General features: G+C 34.3%; 1 protein-coding gene across 3 annotated transcripts in view; it reads left to right on the forward strand.

Annotated features, from left to right (window-relative positions):
• CBR4 (carbonyl reductase 4) overlaps positions 1 to 16760 on the forward strand; it is an 84427-nt gene that overhangs the window by 6508 nt on the left and 61159 nt on the right. Inside the window, exon 5 of one of the 3 annotated variants that reach the window (XM_016148189.2) lies at positions 7745 to 8537. The exons of the other annotated variants lie outside the window; for them this stretch is intronic. Coding sequence (XP_016003675.1) covers positions 7745 to 7923 — 179 coding nt within the window. The 3' untranslated portion in view covers positions 7924 to 8537. Of the gene's footprint in view, positions 1 to 7744; positions 8538 to 16760 lie in introns of those variants that run through there. 3 annotated transcript variants of the gene reach the window in all.

Consider the following 16760-nt stretch of genomic DNA (forward strand, 5'->3'; position numbering starts at 1 on the left):
GGATTAAATGGGACCCAAAGCCCATTAACTTGGTCTGTTAGTTAGTTACCAGTAATTGGAAAATATTAATGATCAGAATTATAGTTTAGGTTGTTGAAAGCTAAAGAAATTCTTTAATTCTCTTTTTTGATTTAGAGAGAGGGGAGTCATTAGGTCTATTAATTAATTAGTACTCATGTATTGATGCCTGGGTAGGATAGTTCTAAAATTATTGTGAAAAGAATCAAGTAATGAACTGTTGACTAGAAAAATTCTTTGTACCTTATATTTTCCATAAAATCTTTATTTTTAAATTTTGTACTAATTTTGGAGTAACTTGAGGTGGAAAGGATTTTAGAGATCATTTATTCCAGTGATTTTTATGGTTTAGATGGGACCTAGGAGACAGAGTGATTTGCCGAAAATTACACAGCTAGTTTATGGCAGGACTGTTACTAAAAGCGTTATCTTTTGATTTCCAGCTGAGGTAAGCTTAAAAATAATGGCCCCTTAGATTTTCTTTATATCATTGCAAGCAGTTTAGATGTTTCCATCCTTTTGCTAATGTGGTCTGTCTAAACTTTCTGGACTCTTCCAATTTTATAACTTTTGGCTTTATATTATTTGCCTTTTACCAAGTTACTAGTTGATAAAATTGCCTGGAATAGTTAAGAGGGTAATAAAAAGATGCTATAACTTAATTCTACTATTATCGCTCATTTGTTGGGGTGATAGAAATTTTTGTTAGGTACTTATTTGGCCTTTGAATAAAATGAGTGTTTTTATATACTTCTGCCAGTTAGCCATGAAATCTTTGTCTTAGTTTACTATAGTATTTGAGAATTGATTACCTATATGAGAAAAGACATTTCGTTTTTGTTCATTGGCTGTTTGTAAGAAACTATAGACCTTTGCCACCTTTATGTTTCAAGTCACTAATGGCTCCAGCTTGGACCCTAAAGTTGGAGTTTTATTTGGCACTAGTAGGGATCAAGGAATTGCCAAAATGTTCCGATAGCCATTTTGTTCTCTAATGTGCCTTTATCCCAATTTATTGTTCAGTAACAGACTAAATTCATTCATTGCAAATCCATTCAAATTTGATAAATGACCATGGTTTAGATACAGTACATCTATTTTTTCAAAAAAAAAAAAAAATCCAAAAGCTTCACTGTCGTTTTGGCACTGCTTTCTGTTTGTTTATGCTTTATGCAACATACTTGATTTTAGTGTTAGCCCAGTTTATATGGAGAGTAGATTATTTATGATTTAGGACTGCATGTATTAGCTTTCTTCTCTTATAGGGATTGCAATGGTGTGAGTTATGAAGAGTCATTCTGGTTCATTTTGATTTAAAAGCTGCATGGTTTAAGGGTAATGCAAGTGTTCTTAATCTATAATTAATCATTGAGCAGACTTACTGTCATGTATTCTATATGCAAAGGCTGTGCTAGGTTCTAAAATTACAAAAATGAGTAAGATACTTCTGCTACAAGGAGCTAAGTACAGTGGGAAACACAGACATAAACAAGTAATTACAATGTCATGGGATGAATGTAGAGATACATATCTGTGATCTATGGAAACACTGAAGACTGCTTAATTTTGTCTGAGTGAATTAGTTGTCAAGGCAACAGCCTCAATAGTGAGAATCCAGTTTGTATACAAAAGGAAGTTTTATGAGTGTTATGGAAGTGTGTTTGTATATATAACCTTTCCTAAAGATCTTTCTAGTACAATTTATACTGCAGAAAAAAACCTGTTACTAAAAAGGTGGCCATTTATAGGTTGACTTTTATTTTATTGGCTATGTATATCAGATTTCATGGTATGAATATGCTTCATTGGTCAGAAGCAAACTATAAGTTAAAATAATATGATTAAATAGATGAATTATTTATTAACTATATTTTAGATAGGAATTACAACCAGATTCTTCACCAGATCTTTAAATAGACCTGACAGACATTGAATTAACACATTTCTTTTTCTGTCAGTTTTTCTGGTCGCCATCAAATGGAGTTCCTAATTAAGGAAAATAGCTAAAAAAGCAAATTATAACAGGACAAGCAAGAAAAATAATAAATTAGGCTATCATTTACTGACTAATATTACTGATATTTTAAAGATGAGTTAGTTGCTAAGCTTTGGTATTACTTTACGTATAAAAATAAATTCCTCATGGATAAACCTTACTGATATGAGAAATAATATTTGATAAATTGAAACTGTAATGGGAACATTGCTTTGAAATATATGTGTTTTCAATAGATAAGACAAACTTGATACAAAATTCTAAAGTAGGATGAGGCATAGAGGGAAAAGTGAGTCTCCTACTCATCTAGTTCCTTTTCTCAGAAGCAACCTATGGTTAACTAGTTTCTTCTGCATTTCATATACAAGCCAATAAAGTGTGTGTGTGTGTGTGTGTGTGTGTGTGTGTGTGTGTGTGTGTGTGTGTATTTAAGAGAACACTATTTACAATGTTCTGTACTTAGCTTTATTTGTACCATGTATCTTGGAGTTGATTCCATATTATTCCATATATAGCTGCTTCATTTTTTGAGTAACAACTTTATGGAAATATAATTCACATACTATACAATTCACCCATTTAAAGTGTACAGTTTGGTGGTTTTAGTATAATCACAGAATTGTTCTGTCACCAAAATACATTTTAAAACATTTTCGTCATCCCAAAAGAAACTCTGTAGCCATTAACATTTACTCCCATTTCCCTCCAATCTCGTTAGCTTCTGGCAACCTACTTTCTCTCTAGATTTTCCTATTCTGGACAGTTCATATAAATAAAATCATATAATATGTGGTCTTTTGTGACTGCTGTGTCACATAATGGCTGAGTTAAAAGACAATAAATTCTGTTTTATAGGTGTACCATAATTTATTTTACCTGTTGTCTCTCGTTGGGCATTTAGGTTGTTTCTCATTTTTTTTGATATAACAAGTAATAATGCAGTGACAATATTTGTGTGTAGTTTATTTTGCACATGTGTGAGTATATGAGCATAACCCTGGGAATGAGACTGCTAAGACTTGAAGGGTACATGCATTTTAAATCTTGACGAATGCTATAGCATTGAATTGATTTCTATTGGATACCTTAAATGTTTTGCCTCCCTCCCTTTTTTTAATTCGGAGAGTTCTTATGTTTACTACTTGGAGAAAACCTTGTTGACAAATGCCGACATAAATTTGGCAGCCACTCAAAACAGATAATTCTCTGCGTGATCTTATGGGCTGTTTGGTATGGAATCGATATTCACACACTGCTTCCCTATACGTTTTATAAACATTAAGACATAGAAATTCATTCTCTTTAAAATATTGGTCTAGTTTTTGTCAACAGCCTTGTTTCTTCTGCCTTAAAAAAGTGGGATCATAATTCTTTTTATGCTCTAAAGACTTATACTAGAGAATGGACATCTGAGCTCGTAGATAAAGCAAGTAAGTGCATGCACATCCACAGTTGTTAATACTAGTGATAGGCAAATATCCTAGTGTCTTATTTAAACATAAAGTTTCTGCTATATGTAAAAATGTTCAAAACTAAAATAATGACCAAGTCATATAGAAATGAAATGCTAGTCATTTATACTATACAGCTAGCCAAAAATGGATAAGGAAATAAATTTTCTTTAGAATTTATCAAATGTGAATTCTTCTTGGACAAGTACCATACATTTTCTTTTATGAGAAAGAGTATTCCTATTCCTAAAGAGTTTATATTTTAAAAAAAGTGATACTGTTTGTGTCATCACATATACTGAACTAAAGTAGAAGTATCCTTGTGCTAAGTCAAGTGCATGTCATTTCAGTTATCCGTTTATTGATTTAAGGAGTGGTACCTTGGTAGCCAACCGGAAACCTCTAATTGTGCAACAAGTGATCAGTAATCATTTGTTGGATAGTGGCACCTACTGGTAGTTTGTAATTTTTATAGGGCAGTTTGAAAGGCATTGTAAATATGTATGTTGTAAAATGAGTAGAACCAGTTTCTGGAACATTGCAAATGAAGTGGAAGAATGATATGGAAGAGAGTCCTATGGGGCTAAGGAGAGAGAAGAAACTGAAAAGCAATACACGCACAAAAACGGGTGTGTGGAATGCTACTGATATCTCTGCTCAGGTCTTACGATATATGATTAGAATCCAAAGCCTATTTATGTGCAATGTCCTGGGCTGTAATGTCATGAAGATTCTGTAGTTCATGAGCTATAGCATAAAATGACATTCAAATTTGGTAGAGCTGAAGTAATTATCATTAGAGACTAGCTCTAATGGGGTATATGGGGGTATATGAGAACTCTTTGTACTTTCTGTTCAATTTTTCTAAAACCTTAAAGCTGCTCTAAAAAATATAAGTCCATTTAAAAAAGTTAATGAGAGATAAATGAAGAGAGAAAAATCTTTGGACATGTTCTTGCTTTCTGTATCAAACATCATAACCAGAGTGGAAAAGCCAGTATTGGTGAAGTCATCCCTTTCCTTTCAATGTGGCCTCTAAACGCCTACTTTACTTTAGGCTATTAGTGTAGATAGAGTTCAGTGATGGCTACCTGCTTGTCCCATGAGGTTTATCATTCCAACTACAAGTCTGGGGAGAGGCTATAGCAAACTTCCCCAAAAGAAATAACACCCTTATCTTCCAAGTTTGAGCAGTGGAAGGAGAATCTTCATGTGAGGTGGGTGCCAGACATCATGATCCTCATCGTCGGACTCAGAAGGCTTCTCTCTCCTTCCTTTACAAATGACCTAACTGGGACACAGATCATAGCCGAGGTGACTTCAGGGTGTACTGAGCAAGATTTTATTAAAAGCTTTGAGATGTTAGCTTTTATCTATTCCATATATCTGGCTTACTTGGTTGTTTTTGGAGGACTACAGTCTGTCCTAACAGCCCATATTTATGTGACAGAGACCTTCCCATCTCATTGAGATTGCCCTTGAACTTGTTTCACTGCCTTATCTCCCTCCATATGTATGGTTCACCTTCCAGTACCCCATACCTTGTTCTAGATCTGCCTTTTTTTTTAAAGGTAAAAACACCTTTGTATGGCCTCCCACGGGTCATGTAACATCACCCTTTGTGTCTGAAAGTACAAACACATCAGAACTCAAATCTACCCGTAGGAAAGGCAAATCAGTTTCTTTCAACACAACATGGATAAAAACTCAGATTAGCATCTTCAACTGGAATATTCTAACCTCCACACAGCTATCAGTATAAAAATTGAGAGTCCTTTTAGGGAGCTCACTCTTCTAAACCTGAAGTAAGAAAAGTCATGAAGACGACTTAATGAGGCATAATTTTCATCTTCAGGTCATAGTTTTGTAGAGCTAAAAGATATTTTAGTGATCTGTGATTTTCAGTCTATTTCATTTTGTGAGACAGAAACAGCCATACAGTTTTAGACAGTACATGACTTTCCTCAGGTCATAACTTTGATGGTATTAGCAGAGTAGGGAACAGAATCTAGTTTAATGTATCCTAATTCATTGTTTTTGTTGTTGTTGTTTGTTTTTTAACCACAAAATGCTCACCAGAGCCAGTTAGAAGTTGAACCTAGAATTTGTTAATCATAGTTACAGGATCTCTTTGCAAATCATTTTTACAGCAGATTATTGAGTTTTTTTCATTAAGATTAAAAACACATTTTTCTTTTGGCTGAGAGTTTGAGATTAGTGGGGAAATATGTTATGCGCATTTTGTTAGAATTCAAAATGACTTTAGAATAAAAGATAATTGTATCATGAACTTTTTCAGAGGGAACAAGCTTTTAAATGTTACATTCATAATTTAATTCATTAAACTTTTTAACTTGTGAGGTGAATTTTCTTCCTAATACACTCTGAGGCATCTTAGAAAATACGTGTGTCCAAACACATAAAACTTTGGTTATCAAGAAGCCCCATGATAGTGTTTCTTATGATGTTTGAATCATCTATTGATTATTATGACTTCACTGTAGATGAAGTTTCATTTACAATTCACTTGAAATTCAGCAGAGTGTGGTTATCTGGTTTTATCATAATTTCTATCAGCTGCTGCTTTTATTCTTGCATTCCTCTGCCATCTCATTGTTAAAGATGAAAGGGAGCGAAGGAAATGTTGCTGACTTTTAAAATGTAATATTTTATAGTAGAGAAGATCATATTTCATAATGTAATCTCACAATGAAGCACATAAATAATACAAAATTGTTTAATTATTCCAGGCCCTCATTATAGACAATCTGGTTAGTACTGTGCATCTTTTTTCAATAACTTTTTATCTAGATGCAGAAATAATATATCTCTTGTGGACAATTGGGAAAGTACCTACAAGTACAAGGAAGAAAATAATCATCACCTGTAATTCTAGTATCTAATGATAATCACTATTAATATTTTGGTATATATTTTTTCAGTCATTAGTATAGATTATTTTTTAAAATTTTTTATTTTTTATTGAGGTATAATTGACATATTAGTTTCGGGTGTACAACATAATGATTTCATAATTGCATATATTATGAAATGATCTCCACAATAAGTCTAGTTAACATTTGTCTGCATACAGTTACAGATTTTTTTCTTGTGATAAGAACTTTTAATGTCTACTCTCATCTATATTCAAATGTATAATAAAGTATTAACTATAAGCACCATGCTGTACATTACATCTCTGTGACTATTTTATAACTGAAAGTTTATAGCTTTTGATAGTAGTATAACTACTTTAGTAACCTGCTTTTTAAATATACAAATGTTATTTTTCATGCCTGGAGGATGTACCATGATCAATTTAACCACGTCCTTATTGAAAGACATTCAACTTGTTTCCTATTTTTCTCTAATAAAGCTATCATTGTCATAGGCTTCATGATAGAAAAAAAAATTATGGTAATTTCTTACACGGCTGTTAATAAAATGTTTCAGTATTTCAAGTGAAAACCTAAGGCAAAGAAAAATTAAATAATTATATAGTAGTACATAATAAACTTATAGCTTGATGCTAATTCTTAATTCAGTACTTAGTTCATATTTAACCTGGTATTTTAAATGACAGTATATTTAGATTGGTTTACAGTTTGAATTGTAAATGATTTAATACAAGCCAATTTTGGAGCTGTACTTTTGAGATTTCACATTAGACTTTCATTTCATATGTCATGTCTAACTCTTAATCCGTCATTTTTTATCACTTTAAAAATTAAGATTTCTCTAATTGTTCATTTTATGAGGAGTAATTATTCACTTTTGCTTTTAAAACTTAAATGATTGAATAGTGTACAGAATACTGATTATATAAGTTAAGTATTTCATAGGTAATATAGTCGTGATGTCGTCTTCCCTCTACCACTTGACCCCACGCAAGTGAAAATTAATCAATTCCATTGTAATTTGTGTATATCTCTATAAGGATATTCACTAGACTTTCTTAAATTATAATTAAGGGTGCACGTAACTATTTCCTCCATAAATTATAGATTTCCTAAGGAATAGAATTTTTATTCATGTTTTTACATACCTACTTACGAGTTGGGCCAAATATTTGGGAATTAGGTATTGTTCAATAGATGCTCATTGAGTTAAAGTGAATAAAAATGGAGACTTGGTTACTCGATTGCTAGCAAAACTCTGTATTTCCTAAATAAGATTTATTAGTAACTTCAAATTATCAGGAGTAAATTCATTTTTATTTGAAATTGAGGAAATGTCTTAGTGTCTACTCTTTTCTTCTAAATAAACATTTCTCTTTTAGGATTTATTCATACAGATATGACAAAAGACTTGAAAGAAGAACATTTGAAGAAAACTATCCCTCTTGGGAGATTCGGAGAACCTATTGACGTGGCACATGCAGTTGTGTTTCTTTTAGAATCGCCGTATGTTACAGGGCATGTTCTGGTGGTGGATGGGGGATTACAGCTCAGAATGTAATTTACAGATTATTCAGTTATAGTGGTGATTAGAACCAAGGGCACATTTTGGCTGTTGATTAGACAGTCTTACTTATGTGGGTGACATTTGCTAATCAGATCTATTCATGCTATAAATGTTAACTTCTATCTTTATATGTATATCTCTGAAAAAGAACAAGGTGTGATCAGATGTGCTTTGTTGATGATATGTACCTTATAGACTAGCAGTGTTAATATGTAGACATTTGTCCAGTGATAAACAAGAATTAATTTATGTATTTTGTCTCAAAAGTGGGAAAAATTATATAGTTTAATTTTCTTGAGTTATATTATTGTATCAGACTGAATACTCTAGAACAGCGGTCCCCAACCTTTTTGGCACCAGGGACCGGTTTTGTGAAAGACAATTTTTCCACGGTCGTAGTGTGGGTGGGTGGGATGGTTTTGGGATGATTCAAGTTCATTATATTCATTATCCACTTTATTTCTATTATTATTGCAATATATAATGAAATAATTATACAACTCACCATAATGCAGAATCAGTGGGAACTCTGAACTTGTTTTTCTGCAACTAGACAGTCCTGTCTGGGGGTGATGGGAGACAATAAACAACCCAAAGTGTGTTGCTTATGCCCAGTCTACTCTGTAATCTTGTTTTGGTGGCTGTCACTGCAGAAAACTGTGCTTCGCAAAGATAGGATTTTGGAAATGGAAGCAGGCTTTTCAGTAGTTTTGTGATAATCTCAGGATATTCTGCCTTGACTGTAATCCAGAACGTGTGAAGATTTGAAGTTGTCTCAAAGATACTTTCAAGGCCACCATCATGTGTGATCTCAAGCAGTTGATCCTCTTCTAGCATGGATGAAGTTGATTCCCCTGGCTATTCACAGATGGGTCACAGATCCATTCCTTCCCAGTTCGAGGGTTTTCTGTAATTGGGAAGTAATGCTCACATTCTTGCAAGCTGAGACAGGTGACCATGCACCAGCTGGGAGAAAGAAGACCCCGGCTCAGTCTCTTTCAAAATCTCTGCTAATGTTAGAAGTATGTCAGAAATCCCAGTGTTTACTCATTGCCCCCATAATTTCAGTTTGTCTTTGAATGCAGCCATTTTAACTGCCAACTTGAACACAGTTGTCATTCTTTCCTGAAGTGACAGATTGAGTTAGTCAAGCAGGTTGAATATGTCACACACGTAGGCAAGTTTTGTTACCTATTCCATGTCATTGAAATGTGCTGCCAGTGGTGACTATTTTTTTTAAAAATAAATATCTGGAGTGGCTCTCGTAACTTAAAAACTCTGGCAAGTGACCCACCTTTAGAGAGCCATCTCACTTCTCTGTATAGGACCCGTGTGTGCCCTGTGTCCGTCTCCTCACAGAGCTGCGCGAACACACGTGATGAGTTAAGGGCGTGCACTTTAATGTGGCTGATCGTTTTAATCACATCCTGCAAAATGTTAAGTTCAGGTGACATTTTTCAGCTAGCCAGCATTTCTCTACGGACGACGGTGAGTAGACTCACATTCAGAAGTGAACTTTGACCCAAGTAGTGAAACCAGAAAGCCATCCAGTCTTGGCAGCAGCTCCATCAGTGCATACACCGGCACAAAATGACCACTTCAGTTTTCCTTATATGCGATCATTCAAAAACTTGCATCGTTCTGCAGCTGCGGTGTTGGTTGGCAACAAATGTCCACATAACATGTCCTCATGCCCATCCTCCTGAAAAATACATCACACAAAACAAGCATTGTTGCCTCGTTGTCATCAGTAGACTCGTCAACCTGGATCGCAAAGCACAGTGACTCATTAATCCTCTCTAACAATTGTGCCTTAATATCCTCTGCTGTTTCATCAATTCGTCTAGTTATGGTGCTAGCCGAAAGAGGAACACTTGCCACCTTTTGAACTGCAGCCTCTCTTAAAATTAGTTTACAACAAATGTCCTTAACAGCAGGCAGGATCAACTCTTCACCAATAGTGAAGGGCTTCTTTGCTTCAGCAATGCGGTTAGACACTGAGAATGGTGCTCTCAGTGCACACGCGTTTGATGTAGTGGTAGCCTTCAATAATTGCTTCTGTTATTCATAGACACGTTTTTTTTTCTTTTGAAAAACTCCAAAGGCCTTTCTTTTAATGCAGGGTGTTTTGTCTCCATGTGGCGAAGCAGTTTTGAAGGTTTCGTGGCTTCATTGGCTAGCCGGTTGCCACATATTATACAAAACGGGTTTGGAGAATGTGAGTCACCTATTGCAATGAACCTGTAATTTAAGTAGGACTCTCGGTATTTTCTTTTAAATGGAGCTTTCTTTTTGTTGGCAGTCTTAGAGTTGTCTGCTGTCTCCTCATTGGATCTTTCCCTCTTTTCAAAGAAGTTCTCCAGTGATGTTTGTTTTTTACTCATTTTGGCTAGGGTTAGCTTGTGGGCTTACCAAAACTGACTGAGACAAGTGTGCAGTATGAGAAAGAGGTGTGGACAGAAGTGGTAAATAAAATAACAGGTGGGCCAGGCGTGGACTAAAATAAGTGTCGGATTCTGACTTAAAGTTTGCCACCAGATGCAGCTGCACAATTGAAGGACATCAACTCACTTGCTACTATAAAGCCTGCCACCAGATGCAGCTTAATTGTGACTTGCCACTCACTGATAGGGTTCCGATGTGAGTCTGCAAGTAACTGATTTATTATGGTCTCTGTGCAGTCAAACTTCTCTTCTAAGGTGAATCTAGATTTGCAGCTGCTCCCCAGCACTAGTATCACCGTCTCAGCTCCACCTCAGATCATCAGGCATTAGATTCTCAAAGGAGCGCACAACCTAGATTCCTCACATACACAGTTCACAGCGGGGTTCGCGCTCCAATGAGAATCTAATGCTGATGATCTGAAGTGGAGCTGAGGTGGTGATGCTAGTGCTGGGGAAGTAGCTGCGAATATAGATAAAGCTTTGCTTGCCTGCTGCTCACCACCTGCTCTGTGGCCCGGTACCAGTCAGTGGCTTGGGGATTAGGGACTCCCGCTCTAGAAGTGAAACTTGTGAGTCATTGTCAAAGTAAGAGTATTTACAGGGTATTAGTCGGTTGTCAATACTTTAGTAGCCCTGCTAAGTTACACATTGTATTCCTTTTCCGTATTCCTTGGACGATAACTTTTTATACAGGTTGAAAAAAATATCAATTTGATACAGACATGAATTTAGTCTGATTTATTCGAGTGGTGTTACTGGTGATCAAGTGACTGGGCAAAATAGTCAACAAGCGTTAAGTGTGGTAAAATCAGTCCATTCTATAGAAATTCTCAAAGATGATGAGGTTAACCCTTAAGATTTTAATATCCGTTAAGTTGATCTCATCAATTTAGGAAATTGAAGTTTTTTTTTTTTAAATCGCAAACCACTCAGTATAGCAAGCTACTGAAAATTACTATAAGAAATAATGAAAATTTAAAAACGAGAGTATTTTGCATTAATATGATTCTTTCCCTAAAATTTTACTAAGATAGTAAATACTTAAGTACTTATTAACAATTGTAAATGATAAATGTGCAATAACAATGGGCTGTCTTTACAAGAGACAAAATCATTAGTCTTAATGGAAAATATTTGAGAATAGAAATAAAGACACAAACTGAATGTAAAATGTCAGGCAACATATATTTTGCCTTAAACTATTTTGTGAGGAATAGTATGATATTTTAAATGTTATTGGATTCATGTTGATTTTTATTACTTATTTAAAAAGTTTTTAAATATTTATTGCATTTTAATCTTTTTAGTTTTATTGAATCTGCTCACTATTTTATATAAATAGATTTAATTTTATAGGAAAGTCAGTGCAAAAGTATGAATAGTTTATAATTCTAAAATAAATAGAGTTATAAAAATAAAAAGTAATAAATCCATATTTTAAATTAAGATTATTGATTCCTTAAAAATTACTTATATCTTTGAAATAGTATTCTTTACTTACAGAAGTCTATTTAGGATGTGAGAAAGTTAAGCATGAATAAAATTACTGTTATTAATCAAATTGTTTACTAAATGCAAGCATGGTAATTTACAGAATTTTTTAGGCATTAACTATTCCAGGCACCTATAGGAAATGTAGCATTAAAGATAGTTTCAAATGTGGTAGCTGATGCTTCTAAGCTAGTAGAGTTTATGCAGACGGAGCAGGCCATTTTTCTAACGCTGTCTCACCTCCAGGCCTTTGGCTGCCTGCACCTCTTCATTATGTCGTCCTCTCAGGCTTGAATTCCCTTCTCTGGATCTTCGTGTTCTAAACTCATCACTGAGGCTGATATGACTGGTGATTAAGAAGAAAGCAATGTATTTCATGGAACTGATGACACTAAAATGTAGGTTACAGATAGGTTTAAACTTTAAGTGTGTATATTTACACTTTTAAGAAATGTAACCATTTTAACTATTCTACCCTCTCCCTCAACCCATATTAAATTGCTGGTGGAATATGGGGAGAGATCTCGAAATTGTTAAAATGAGACTTCACTGTTCCACTCCAGGTGAATATTCCTTCCACTTCCACTAACTAGCCTGGTAGAATTTGTAACTTAATGCTTGTATCTACTGCTGAAATGTTTCCTTTGCATATGTTCAGAGGTTCAAGAATTTTAATGAATTTTTAACAAGAAGACTTCTCTGTAGCTGTTATGTGACTTATGAGCCCATAATCCAACCTGTGTTTAGCACTTTTAAAAAAATTGTTAGTACTTAAGGCAAGTGTGTTAAAATTTTTGCATGGAATTTTTTAAAATTTGTGCTCTTTTTCATACTTTTATTCATACTCAGTTTATGAGACAGTGTTTAGCTGCTTTCTAGAGACAGAATTATATGTTATAAATTACTTTGGGAGGACAGTATTTGTGCAAAGAATAGTGTTTATATGATTCCGTTACGTAGAATAAAAAGAGGTGACTATTCTGGATATTAAAGAGTGTTGCCATACATTGCTGAAACATTTTCCAAGCTTTCAAAATGGAAATATGTGCAAATTGAGAAACATACCACTATCCTAACTTGGAAAATACACTAAAAGTATTTAATAATTTTTTTAAGTTTATTTTAATTTCATCTTTTAACTACATGATAAGCTCTTCAGAGTAAATACATCTAGGCGGTCTTTAAGGAAGTTTTTATAGTTTTCATCATACACATCTTTCACATATTTACTGATACTATCTCTTTTTTTTTTTTTTTTTAGATATAATGATATATACAGCATATATACAGTATTTGTATATATTGGGAAATGATCACAGTAAATCTAGTTAACATCCATCACCACACATAGTTATAAAAATTCTTTCCTTATGATAAGAACTTTTAAGAGCACCATTAGCAATTTTCAGATCTAGAATACATCGTTAAATGTAGTCATTGGGTATACATTACATCGCCAGGAATTATTTATTTTATAATTGTAAGTTTGTGCCTTTTGACCCCCCCTTCACCTATTTCACCTACTACCCACTCCTGCGTCTGGCAAATACCAATCTGTTCTCTGTATCTATGAGCTTAAGATTTTTAATTTTGTTTTGGTTTTTTTTTGGTTGCTGTTGTTTTTAGATTTCACGTATAAGTGAGATCATATAGTATTTGTCATTCTATATCTGACTAATTTCACTTAGGACAATGCCCTCAGGATCTATTCATGTTGTCATAAATGGCAGAATTTCATTTCTTTTTGTAAATGAATAATCCGTTGTATGTATGTGTACACACACACACACACGTGAACACACACGCACACGCATATCACAATTTCTTTATCCGTTCATTTGTCTATGGACACTTGGGTTCTGACATGTCTTGGCTGTTAAAAATAATCCTTCAGTGAACATGAAGGTGCATATATCTTTTTGAGTTACTCTTCACATTTTCTTATAAGTTCCCAGAAGTGAAATTGCTGCATCATATGGTAGTTCTACTTTTAATTTTTTAAGGAACCTCCATACTGTTTTCCATAGTAGCCATACCAATTTGCATTTCTCCAAACAGTGCACAAGAGATCTCTTTTCTCCACATTCTTACCAACACTTGTTATTCATGTCTTTTTGATAGAAGTCGCTCTGATTAGGTATGAGAAATGCTTGTAGTTTTTGGTTTGCATTTCTTATTATAGTTTTTATTGTAGTTTTATTGTAGTTTTGATTTGCATTTCCCTGATGGTTAGTAATGTTGAACACCTTTTCATATACCTGTTGGCTATCTGCCCATTTTTTAAATTGTATTATTATTACTATTTAGTTGTATGAGTATTTTATTTTGAATATTAACCCCTCACCAGACATATGATGTACAGATATTTTCTCCCATATAGTTTGTTGGCTTTTCATTTTGTTGATGTTTCCCTTGCTGTGCAGAAGATTTGTAGTTTGATGTAGTCTCATTTGTTTGTTTTTACTTTTATTGTTTTTTGGTCTTATTAAAAGAAAATCATCACTAAGACAGGCTCAAGGAGCTTACTGTCTGTTTTCTTCTAGGAGATTTATGGCATCAGGCCTTACATTCAAGTCTTTTATCCATTTTGAGTCAATTTTTGTTTATGGTATAAAGTAGTGGTCTAATTTCATCCTTTTGTATGTGGCTGTCCAGTTGCCCAACACCAGTTATTGAAGAGCCTTTCTTTTCTCCATTGTATGTTCTTTGATTCTTTGTCATAAATTAGTGATTCATAAATGTGTGTTCACTTCTGGGCTCTAAATTCTGTACTTTTGGTTTGCGTGTCTGTTTTTCTGTTAATATCACACTGTTTTGATTACTATAGCTTTGTAGTTTAGTTTGAAATGAGGGATTGTGATACCTCCAGCTTTTTTTTTTCTTTTCTTTTTTCCTCTCAGGATTGCTTTGGCAATTTGGAGTCTTTTATGGTTCCATACAAATTTTAGGAGTTTTTGTTCTATTGCTGTGAAAAATGCTGTCGAGATTTAAATTTTTTTAAAATTAAGTTTATTGAGGTAACATCATTTAATACAATTACATAATTTTCAGGTGTACATTATAACTTGACATCTGTATATTTTATTGTGTGTTTGTCACCCAAAGTCCAGTTTCCTTCAGCTACCATATATTTGATCTACTTTACCCACTTCACCTTCCCCCAACCCCCTATATTTGACCCCCTTTACCCCATCTATCTCCCCCCTCATCCCCCACCCCCTACCCTTTGGTAACCACTAGTCTCTAGTCCATGTCCATGAGTCTCTGTTTGTTTATCCTGTTCCTTTGTTGCTTTTAGGTTTATATGCCACATATAAGTGATATCATGTGATTTTCAACTTTTTCATGTGGTTTTTTTCTCTTAGCATGATTATCTTGAGGTCCATCCATGTTGTTGCAAATGGCAGTATTCCACCTCTTCTTATGGCTGAGTAATTCTCCATTGTACATATGTACCACGGCTTCTTTAGCCAATCACCTATCATAGGACACTTCGGTTGCTGCCATGTTCTGGACACTTTGAATAGTGCTGCTATGATCATCAGTGTGCAAATATCTTTTCAGATATGGGTTTTCAAGTCTTTGGGGTAAATACCCAGTAGAGGGATTGCTGGATCATATGGTAGATCAATTCTTAGTTTTTTGAGGAACCTCTATACAGTTTTCCATAGTGGCTGTACCAATTTGCAGTCCCACAAGCAGTGTATGAGGGTTTCTTTTTCTCCGTATCCTCTCCAGCATTTGTTATTACTTGCCTTGTTGATAATAGCTATTCTGACAGGTGTGAGACGGCATCTCGTGATTTTGATTTGCATTTCCCTAATAGCTAGTGATATTGAGCATCTTTTCTATAGTCGTTGGCCATTTGTATGTCCTCTAGGGAGAATTGTCTGTTCAGGTCCTCTGGTCATTGTTTGATTGGATCGTTTGTTTTTTTGTTGTTATTGTGCAGTTGCAAAAGGAATTACTTTTTCTACTTCTTTTTCTGATACTTCATTATTAGAGTATAGGAATGCTATAGATTTTTGAACATTGATTTTATATCCAGAACATTTACTGTATTTGCTTATTGTTTCTAGTAGTGTTCTTGTGGAGTCTTTAGGGTTTTCTGTGTAGAGAATCATGTCATCTGCAATAATGACAGTTTGACTTCTTTGTTTCCTATTTGGATGCCTTTTATATCTTTCTCTTGTCCGATTGCACTTTCTAGGGCCTCCAATGTTATATCGAGTAACACTGGTGATAGTGGACAGCGTTGCCTTGTTTCTGACCTTAGAGGGAAGATTTTTAGTTTTTCACTATTAAGTATAATGTTGTCTGAGGATTTGTCATATATGACCTTTATTATGTTAAGGTAGTTTCTTTCTGTACTGATTTTGTTAAGTGTTTTGATCATAAATTGATGTTGTATCTTGTTGAAGGCTTTCTCTGCATCTATTGCTATGATCATATGATTCTTATTTTTTAATTTGTTTATGTGGTGTATCACATTTATCGACGTGCATATCTTGAACCATCTCTGTGCCCCTGGGATGAAGCCCACTTGATTGTGATGTATAATCTTTTTAACATGTTGCTGTATTTGGTTCGCTAGGATCTTACTTAGGATTTTTGCATCTGTGTTCATGAGAAATACTGGTCTGTAGTTTTCTTTTTTTTGTTTTATCTTTACCAGGTTTTGATATTAGAGTGATATTGGCCTCATAAAATGAGTTGGGAAGTATTGCCTCCTCTTTGATTTTTTTAGAAGAGTTTGAGGAGAATAGGTAGTAAATATTTCAGTGTTGGGTAGAATTCACTGGTGAAGCCATCTGGTTCTGGACTTTTACTTTTCGATAGATTTTTGATGATTGTTTCAATTTCTATACCACTGATCAATCTATTTAGATTTTCCAG

Source organism: Rousettus aegyptiacus, unplaced genomic scaffold (assembly GCF_014176215.1).
Source record: "Rousettus aegyptiacus isolate mRouAeg1 unplaced genomic scaffold, mRouAeg1.p scaffold_m13_p_16, whole genome shotgun sequence".
Classification (NCBI taxonomy): Eukaryota; Metazoa; Chordata; class Mammalia; order Chiroptera; family Pteropodidae; genus Rousettus; species Rousettus aegyptiacus.